General features: G+C 44.5%; 1 protein-coding gene across 3 annotated transcripts in view; it reads right to left on the bottom strand.

Annotated features, from left to right (window-relative positions):
- EYA1 (EYA transcriptional coactivator and phosphatase 1) overlaps positions 1–10808 on the bottom strand; it is a 100564-nt gene that overhangs the window by 67832 nt on the left and 21924 nt on the right. For 2 of the 3 annotated variants that reach the window (XM_044424220.1, XM_044424221.1), the window contains 2 exons: positions 9972–10041; positions 9528–9673 (listed from right to left, as the gene is read on the bottom strand). In XM_044424220.1, the coding sequence (XP_044280155.1) occupies positions 9528–9673; positions 9972–10041 (216 nt within the window). The remainder of the gene's footprint in view (positions 1–9527; positions 9674–9971; positions 10042–10808) is intronic. The other variant, XM_044424222.1, reaches the window with a different exon arrangement.

The following is a 10808-nucleotide window of genomic DNA, read 5'->3' as shown; positions in this document are numbered from 1 at the left end:
TTTGCCCTCATCACACCACAAGCCCCTACTAGAAAAGTTTGTTGGAGAAATGAAGCCAAACACTTTCATAGGAACCCATTTATGTGGTGACCATGGTATATTTTCTATTAAGTTCCTCACTAAATGACTTTTTACATTTCCAAACACTATTTAAACTGTGCAAGTTCCATAATGTCACAATTTGTGCTCTTATATTATAGAGCAGTTTAATTCCACCTTAATAGTACAATCATATGGATGCCTATTTAGAAGTAACTCCCATTGAGTTCAGTGGAGCTTTTCCGCAGGTAAATGGATTAGGATTGCACCAATCTGCCAAACAGATAGAATAATTAACAAAAACTTGGTCAATTGTTGTGGGTAAATAAAGGGTGAATAACTTTGAGCTATATCTTCAAATTCTTGAGTAACACATACATGTGGTATGATCTTTCAAAAATTTACTAGCATGATGGATCAGACAATATTCAAATAACTGCAGATCATAAAACAAGTTTCTCCATAGTTAAAAGAGCAACTTCCCTTGTAAATAAATGCTACAAAGATACAATCTGAAGAAAGTAGCATTATCTTGGTCAGATAAATAGCCAACAGAACTTTTTGGGTCTCTTACTTGCAATTATGAAAGATTTTAAAGAAAACAACAACAAAACAAAACAAAAAACAGCTTTCAGGTAAGGCAAGGCACAGTCACCAAGTGCAAGCCCCTTAGAACTGCCACTAGTGTGTGTGTTCTAATTAGCCATGCAGATTGTTCACCCAGCATGAATGTGCAATGGTGAGTTGAAGGCAATCTATGTGGTGTGGTGATCGGGCAGGTGGATAATAGAGATAAATTTCTCAATATGTCAGTGCTGCATATAGCCCATGTGTTAGTCTGTAAGCCGCTTCCTCTTTGCAATATTATGAAAGCTTCTCCACTGCTAATTGCCTCCTCCCAGGGGAACATTGAAAGAGGAAAGCAGGCATCATGGTAACATTACATGCAGCTGCAGTGTAAAATTTCATTTGGCCCTAGAACACTCTCCACGTGGTAGCTATATTGTGAAAGATTATCCCTGGTACTTTATTTGGTTCTCTCTGTTAAGAGGGAGAAATCATAAATTGCATTATGGAAACTTTTGTGATGGTAGTGATGAAAATTATGTTAATAGATGAACAATTATTAAAATGTATCAATAAATGTTTATGCCAAGGCAGATAGTCACATTCCAGTGGAAAATCTGCTAGAGGAGCAGTGACTGAAAGCCACAGTGCAAAGGAACGGGGGCAAGGAAACAGTTTTAAATCCTTTCTAGCAGCTCTGTAGAATCATCTGAGCCAAGAACGTCTTAGTAACCAGCTGTCTGTGGCAATCATCTCCACCAATCTTCCTCATTCCACCATGAACATTACTACATTGTACAATGGGGGAAAAGGAGAAACAGGGAGCCTTTGCCAAAGTGTGCGATAAAATGCTTAGTTTCCACAGATCAATATGTTTCAATTAAAATTTCATTTCTGCTTTGTAGTTACAGCTAATTTTGTTATGTTTCATGGGATAATAGAGGACCTTTCTGTTCAGCCAAATCTTTTAACTAACTCATCCAATTCTTACAATATAATAACCCACTGTGGATTAATTTATCCAAGTGGAGTTGCAGTTTTAAAATGCAAACCTTTGCATAACTCTAAAACACAGCATGGATTATGCAACGGTTGTTTAAATACCAGATAGGCCCAGCTTCCTGGATTCAGATGGCATTACCAAAGCATCCCTGACCAGATAATGGTGAATGACATGTGCTGCAGCACTCCAGGGGTTAACCCATGAAGGGCTGTCCTGCCATCCAAAAAAGTCATGCTGGTTAATTTTGGTGTTGCTGTGAGTTTTGTTTCTTGTTATTGATTTTGATTTTCGTGTTCTGAGTGTATGATTTTATATTCTGTTTGTATCTAAATTATTTTAAGTTAAACTAATACTCACAGAACTTCATGGGTATCATACAACTATTGCAAGTAAATAGGTAAACATCCAATAAATTTGATTGTATTGATTTTTTAAAAATCAGCATGATAAAAAAGCTTCACAAAAATGTTAAAAATTAAATGCAAAAACAGATTGTGATACCACATTCCCAAAAATACACAATTAAAACAATAATAAGAATACATCAATGAATGAACATATATTGCAAACTTGAATCAAATCGCCAAACTATATAGTTTCAACAACTCTCTGCTCTAAAAAAGAATACATTCCAAAAATAGAAGGAGGAAGAAGAGAACTACCGTGGTTTTTATTTTATTTTTCCAATACTCTTTCAATTCCAACATCACAGGTACAAAACCTAAATGGCTAAAATTGTATTTTTTTAATTTTTCAAAATTAATATTCACTCAAATGTATATTCCCAAAAGGGTTGTTTAGGTAAGTGGAATCTTGGCACAGGTTATAATATTATCTTGGACAGATTTGATCCTTTAAACCAATAGAGAAGGAACAGACTTGAAAGTTGCAACTCTTTTTTTTTTTTTTTTTTTTGGATAATCAGCAATCCCCCCACCCTTGGAGGGGCAAATTTGAAATACAGTACCCTTTATTATGGACCGTACACTTTGTTATGACTATCATACAAATCAAGGGGCTTCAGTCCAGCAATCACCTTAATTTAGGGCATTTTGTTGTTAGTCGCAAAGTCGTGTCCGACCCATCACGACCCTATGGACCACATTCCTCCAGGCCCTCCTGTCCTCCACCATCCCCCTGAGTCCACTTAAGCTCATACCAACTGCTTCAGTGACTCCATCTAGCCACCTCATCCTCTGCCGTCCCCTTCTTCTTTTGCCATCTATTGTTCCCAGCATTAATTTAGGGCATAATACCATGCAAATTTATACTAAGTACAACTCCCAGTATGTGTCAGAGAGCCATGTTAGCTGTCACATGCTGGAAATTATAGGACTTTTTCCTGACTAACTTTGCATAGGATTGCATTCAGATGGAACATCTGAAGGGCCACATAATTTTTCAAATTTCATATCCAAGAGTAAAGCTGGGAATAGGAGCCCCATTTCCACCACCTTCAGCAAGAACAGAAAGAAGCACAGTACCTGCTTTCTGGGACCAGGGAAGCAACCTTCAAAAGGAAGAAAGGGGGCAATTCAGGGGTTGGAGAGGGAAAAGGAATGGGGGTGCCAGTATAGGAGGTACTCCAAAGACTGTCTTTCTTTCCTCTCCAAAGTACACCAACTTAATCATTGTAAAAGCTCATCTAAGCAAAAATGCAGAACAGGAGAATGGGGATGTGAAGATCACTGCTGCTGCCCCTACTCCACATTAGATGTCTGTAAGTCTTTGACATTCAAGGTTTTTTGACAAGAAAAAAGAAACCCTGGCAGAAAGGCTACTGATCGATTACTCAGCTAAGGCTGTAATTTACCCAGACTTTCTAGGGCATACTTTCCAATCCATAGCCTCCAGACTACAGCTATGGACTACAGTATTCCAGACCCCTTGCCATGCACTGATGATAGTCCAAAATATCTGCAAGGTGCAAGACAAGGAAGGCTGTGCTATGGAATAAACCCCAGGGAAAATATTCCTTGGTGTATGGAGACAGGAACATAGAAGACTGGCATGAATATGAATATTGTAGACTACATCTCATTTTCAAAGTGCTGATATGAAAGCCATGGATGACCTGAGTCCTGCATGTTTCTGAGGGACATCCTGCATTTACTCCATGCATGTTGGCAGAGGCTGTAGAAACCAAGCTCAGAAATCTCTTTGATGGGAGAACTGAGATCAACAGCAAGACAAGCAGTTTTTAGGACTGTAGCCTTGCTCTGGCATCTTGGCAGAGCAGCAGAGGCAGAGGCTGGGAGAGAGTGCTGAGTGGCCAGGGGACTAGCGAAGGCAAGATAGGAGCTGGGCAGCGGAGCAGAGGACCAGGAGCAGCGGAGAGGAAGGGGGCCGGGCCAGAGCGGCTAGAGGGGCCAGGAGGAAGCGGACAGGCGGGGCCACCTGCCGGAGGGACTGATAAGGCTGCACTCAGTCACTGCAAGCCCTTCTGGCTCTGGCCTCTTGGCAGAGCAGCAGAGGCACAGGCTGGGAGCGAGTGCTGAGTGGCCGGGGGACTGGCAAAGGAAAGGTAGGAGCTGGGCAGGGGAGCAGAGGGCCAGGAGCAGCAGAGAGGAAGGGCGTCGTCCCTTGTCTGCATCCCTTAGCTGTGGCCCAAGCTGTCCAGGGACTCCCTTCCCTGGGACGCAGAGATGTTTTTTTCTTTCTTCCTCTCCTCTCCTCTCCTTGTGCTGTGCTGTGCTTTTCCTCCAATTTAAATTTAAGTTTATCCTATCCTTGTGTGTGTGTGTGTGCAAGTGGGTTTTTGTCTCGGATAACTAGGCGAGTGAAAGGAACTACAGAGCTAACAAGACAGGAGACCAAGGTAAGGTCTCGGAAGGGATCCCAATGGCAGACCAGGAGATGGCCTTGGCGGGAGTCACAGGTGTTGCTGTCTGCTGCGAGAGCTGCAACATGTTCGCCCTTCTCCCCCAGGAGAGGCAGGGATACACTTGCCCTCGGTGCAAGATGGTGCCCCTGCTAGAGGAGGAGGTGAGGTGCCTGAGAGCCGAGAGAGCTCTCCCGGCCCCCCCGGAGCAGCCCCCCCCCCCTGGACAGAGGGTTAAGGGAGAGACCACAGGAGGAGCAGCTGCGGAGACATGGAGGTATGTCACCCACCAGAGGAGGAGGCAAGCACAGCCTCCTCCTTCTCCTGGCACCAGTCTGGAGCTGGGAAACAGGTTCTCTCCACTTGGGGAGGCTGGGGCTGATGAGGCCTCAGGGAACCAGCAGGACCCCCAGCCTGAGATGTCAGGTGGCAAGGGGGCCACTGCAGGAGAGGCGAGGGCCAGGGCACGGCCGCCCACCAGCACCGGAAAAATACGGCGGCGGGTGATTGTTGCTGGGGACTCCCTGCTGAGGTGCACTGAGCCAGCGGTGTGCCGCCCCAACCTGGAGACAAGGGAAGTTTGCTGCCTGCCGGGCGCATGCATCCGGCATGTGATGGACAGATTGGAGCATCTTGTTCGCTCCGGGGGTCACCAGCTGCTCCTGGTGATCCATGTGGGCACAAACGATGTGGCCAGGCAGGGTGTGGTTGGGACCACCAGGGACTTTGAGGCCTTGGGGAAGAAACTCAGGAAGCTGAAGGCCCAAGTGGCCTTCTTGTCAATCTTACCTGTCTGGGGATTTGGGCCAGGAAGGGACAGGAGGGCCTCCGAGGTGAACGACTGGCTTAGGGTGTGGTGCCAGAAGGAGCACTTCGGGTTCCTCGACCACGGCACTCGTTTTCTTGCCAATGGACTTCTGGCAAGGGACAGGTTAAACCTCACGAGGATGGGGAAAGGTCCTTTGGAGATGTTCTAGTGAGCTTCGTTTGGAAGACTTTGGAAGCGGGGAGGGGGGTTCAGGCCCCCCCAGGAACATGTCTGCACTGGACAAGTGTGGGGGGAGGATCAGGGCTCTGGGAGCAGGGTTTTAGAGATATTGCAGGGACTGACAGGACTCATTCAGAGAGGGGCCAGGTATTAGGGAGGATGGGAGGAAGGAGGAGGCTGGGAACTCCAAGGAAAGGAAGTGGTGGGCAAGAGTTCAGGTACATGTACACCAATGCTAGGAGCATGGGTAATAAGCAGGAAGAGCTTGAAGCTCTCCTGGGAATAGGAGGGTATGATCCGGTGGGAATCACAGAAACTTGGTGGGATGAAAGGCAAGTCTGGAATGTGAACATAGAAGGGTATCACCTTTTTAGAAAGGGCGGGAAGGGAAAGAGAGGTGGGGGCGTGGCTTTATACGTCAGGGAAGGGATAGGATGCAGTGAGATTGAATGCAGCACAGATGGGTATTCGGTAGAGGCAGTCTGGGTGAAACTTAGGGGTTTTGACAGGGAAAGAGACCTGACAGTGGGGGTATGTTATTGCCCTCCAGGTCAACTTGAGACCCTGGATGATGTCCTGATGGGCCAGATTCTAAGGATATCTCAGGAGAGAGACACAGTAATTATGGGAGATTTCAGTCTCCCGGATATTACTTGGGAGACTCACTCAGCGGTGACAGCCAGGTCACATCATTTCCTTGAAGCTATTGAGGGAGCGTTTTTCACACAGACGGTCCGAGAGGCAACAAGGAGGGGAAACATCCTTGACTTGGTCTTGACCAATAGGGAGGAGCTGATAGATGAAGTACAGATTAGGGGAGCTCTGGATGCGAGTGATCACTCCATCCTTTGCTTTGAGATCAGGGGACTGGGGACGGACAGCAGGATGAGCACTAGAAGCTGGGACTTCAAGAGGGCCAACTTTGGCCAACTGAAAGCCAGACTGGGAAATGTCTCCTGGGATAGATTACTGGAAGGTAAGCGAGTTGAGGAGGGGTGGACAGCACTCAAAAGGGAGGTTTTGGAGGTGCAAGCCTTGACGATACCTCTAGCCAGTAAGGTGGGGAGGCGGAGGAGAGTGCCGCCATGGATGCGAAAGGAGGAACCTCCGTAGGAAATGGGTACTGGGGGAAATAGACAAAAGGGTATATCAGGGGGAGGAGGCCCGTTGCAGAAGGATTCTTCGCAAGGCTAAGGCTGATTACGAGCTGAGACTTGTCAAGAATATCAAGAGCAACAAAAAGGGCTTCTTTCAGCATGTAAATAGGAAGAGGAAGGGGAGACAAGTGGTGGGACCACTAAATAAGGAGGAAGGAGATCCAGTGACTGATATGAGGGAACAGGCACAGATGCTAAATGACTATTTTGCCTCTGTGTTCTCCCCAAAGCAGGACGGGGATATTTGCATAGGAGATTAGATGAGGCTGGGGACTTAGGGGCACTGATTAGAGTCACTCCCCTTGAAGTCGAGGGGCTCCTCAGGGCATTGGACATTACAAAGACGCCAGGCCCTGACGGGTTACACCCGAGAGTACTTAGAGAGTTGCCAGGGGTTCTCTCACGCCCGCTGGCCTCCATTTTTGAGACCTCGTGGAGAACGGGTGAAGTTCCAGAGGACTGGAGGGTGGCATCAGAGGTCCCAATTTTCAAAAAGGGTAGTAGAAAGGACATGGGGAATTATAGACCGGTTAGCCTTATGTCCATTGTAGGAAAAACAATGGAAAGGCTCAAAATAGAGAGAGATCTAGTGATGTTAGATAGGGAAGGGAAGCTGACAGCCACACAACACGGCTTCCGCAAAAACAGGTCCTGCCAGACAAACCTTGTGGAATTCTATGACAAGGTTTTGCGATGGCTAGATGGAGGGGATGCAGGGGATGTGGTATACCTGGATTTCAGCAAGGCCTTTGACAAAGTGCCCCATGATATCCTGGTGGAGAAACTGAGGAGTTTTGGGATACACCAAAGCACTGTCCGGTGGATTAGGGCATGGTTGACTGACCAAAAGCAGAAGGTAACCAATTAACGGAGAATCATCGGGATGGCAGCCAGTGACAAGCGGGGTCCTCCAGGGCTCTGTCCTGGGGCCAATCCTGTTTAATCTTTTCATTAACGACATGAAAGAAGGGGTGAACGGTCTGCTGATCAAATTCGCAGATGACACTAAAACTGGAGCAGTGGCCACAACTGAGGAGCAGGTACTCCAGATCCAAAAGGATCTGGACAGACTATGGAAGTGGGCAGGACACAACAGGATGGCGTTCAATGTGGATAAGTGCAAGGTCTTGCACTTGGGGCATAGGAATACCTGTCATAAGTACAGGTTAGGTGACAAGTGGCTGGAGAGCAGCACTTGTGAAAGGGACCTTGGTGTACAGGTTGACTGCTGGCTAAACATGAGCCAGCAGTGTGATGCGGTGGTCAAGAGGACGAACGCCACCCTTGGTTGCATAGCCAGAAGTGCGGCTTCTAGATCAAGAGAGGTATTACTACCACTCTACACGACTCTAGTGCGCCCACAACTGGAGTATTGTGTTCAGTTTTGGGCCCCTCATTACAGAAATCAGGTTAGAGTCAGTGCAGCATAGGGCCACAAGGTTGGTGGCCGGTTTGCAAGGGATGCCGTATGAGGTGAGACTGAGGGAACTGGGTCTCTTCGGCCTGGAGAAGAGGAGACTCAGAGGAGATATGTTGGCGACATACAGGTATGTGAGGGGATGTCACATGGAGATGGGTAGAGACCTGTTCTCCCCTGCAGAGGAAGGCAGAACGCGCTCCAACAGAGCAAAGCTCAGGGAGCCAAGGTTCCATTTGGATGCCAGGAAGCACTTCCTGACAGTCAGGACCCCTGGGTGTGGAAGGGGCTTCCCAGGGAAGTGGTTGAGGCCCCATCGGTGCAGGTGTTCAAGGATAGGCTGGACGTGCACATGGTGGGCATGTTGTGAGTGGAGCCGGCTGGTGCCGGAGGTCAGAGTAGATGGCCTGGGAGGCCCCTTCTGACTTGCTGTGTTTTCTATGTTTCTATGTTTCTAACATGCTTACAACTGAAATGAGCCAGTGTTTCTTGTTTAAACCATTTTCGTATGCGGAGTGGGGAACCCTTTAGGATATATCATTATAAAACTCTTTGATTTTTCAGTTTTTGAGTAGTATTGCTTTTTCTATTAAGTGCTGTTTCAAAGAAAGGTATGGGGAAGTTCTTATTGGCTATGTTTGAATATCTCCTACTGAAATCAATGGGAATGTGAATGCTTATATATTTGATTTGTACCTCACCTTTCTATCAAACCATATCACTTTAACTGGCTTAATTGAACACGGCTCTTTGTATTTTGCAAAAAACTTAGAAATAAATAAATAAATAGGACTGCTAAGAAGAAAATGTGAATTCCAAGAATAGAAATAAATATGTAAGCTTGGAGCAACTGTAACATTATATTAACATATGTCATGCCAGTTTAAATGTTATTTAAATGTTATTTATACCCTTTCTGAATTAATTTTGTTTATACCCTACCTTTCTATCAAAAAAGACACTAAATGTGAGTTAGTTTATCTGTTTAGTGAAAGTGCACTAGTCTTTCTATATAAGTCTTATACAATTGAATCTCAAACTTAGCAGTTAAAATTTAACTGAGATTTAAGTTAGCAATGACTGATTTAAATGCCACTAACTTATTTATTTATTTATTTAGGAAGCTTCTATGCCGTCCCATTCGCCGAAGCCTCGGGGCGGCTCACAACAATAATTTCAACAGGTCAACTTTCTGTAGGACAAAGTCTAAATCCAACCTATCTTGTCATGGCACATCAAGCACCTAAAAGCCCTACCCACATACATAATAAAAAAGATGATGTGTAGGCATTTAAAACATAAAGATAAACCACTGCTCAGAAGTAGTTTTCCAACGCTTGGAACAATGCTGCATAACTTTTCAGACTCTTGTCTTCTTTCAAAATTTTATGCCCTATCATGGAAATCCCTGAGATGTGCTGAACCAATACTATTAAAATGCAGTCCTCTGCCAATATTTAATAGTACAATCAGCAGAAAAGCAACTTCACAGTCCAAAAAACAACTGTAACCCATGCTCCACCAACTCTACTTACCATATGATGGGATTCCATAGGGCTGACCAGGCTGTGGGTAAGTTGAATAAGCAGTAGCTTGTTGCATCCCTGTGGTAAACTGCGTCTGCCCATATGTAGCCATAGTTTGTGAAGAAGGCGTAGGAAGAATATGTGGGTATGGTCTGCTATTTGTTGCAAGGTGACATAAATAAGAAAACATTTGTATTAGATAGAAACTTGTAAACATCTTGATTGATTTGTATGACAGAATTTAAAGCCATTGGCCACGGTGCAAAACAAATTAATTAATTAAATAATTTTCAATGTTTAAATAGACTTGTTACTTATTTTAAAATCTAGCTTCTCTCAAGGGTAAACTGATTTCAGTTATGATTTGGCAGATGGATTCAATTATAATTATAAATGAGGTTTAACTCTACTCCTTTTTTATTTCATTTTTTTTTTAAGAAACAGGCATCTTACTTGGAAGGGTATATCTGTGGCGGGGGAAATGGGTGAGTTTGTCTTGGGCTGAAGCCACTGCTTCCAATTGCTGTATGGAAGAGAAAAGAAAGCACATGTAAGTGCAAAAACACATGCACATGCTCACATCTAACCTAAATATTATTTTTGTTAAGGGAACTTTAGACATTTAACAAAATTTAATTAAATTAAAATAGTGTCAAGTAATACTTTAATAGATCCAGGCTAGCACAAGAATTCCCAATATCTTCATTTCAAATTAGGTCTTTTTAATTGCTCCTTAAAGGGCCATTCATAACATATGTCAAACAGTAAAACCCTTTTTACACCCCAGCCATATTCTGTTTTATTTAATTAATGTCCAGGTCCATTTTTTGTCACAATTTTGCCTCCCACCCCCAAATGCATGACATATTCTACGAATAGTTCTTAAATGTAAAATGCCTGTGTTTTTGCAGGCCACTATTTAAATCAGAATCTGATTAAGGAACCAATAACCTTTCTTCCTTCCCTGAAGAGTACAGATGCAATCAAACATATAGTTAGGTACACATGGGTGAGGAGTGATACACATGATTGTTCCTCAGTATTTTAGGACTTATTCCTTTAATAAGACTATCCAGTTTGAATACACATACAATCCTCGGTTTGTTAACAGCAGACTCTTTTATTTCTTTTATGTTATTTGAAACATTTCTTGGACACCTTTGGCAAGGCAAATGAACATGCTCTCAAGCACTCACTGAACTTCCTGTGCCCTGGGTTACTCTCCATGATGGCCCCAGAGGGAGAAACAACCCAGAGTTTTAACTGAAGAACAAAGAAGAAGTGGGTGCA

The sequence above is a fragment of the Varanus komodoensis genome, unplaced genomic scaffold, assembly GCF_004798865.1.
Source record: "Varanus komodoensis strain SLA01 unplaced genomic scaffold, ASM479886v1 scaffold14_1, whole genome shotgun sequence".
NCBI classification, from domain to species: Eukaryota; Metazoa; Chordata; class Lepidosauria; order Squamata; family Varanidae; genus Varanus; species Varanus komodoensis.
Note: the sequence above shows the minus strand (reverse complement) of the source record. Positions and strands in the feature narration are given on the sequence as shown.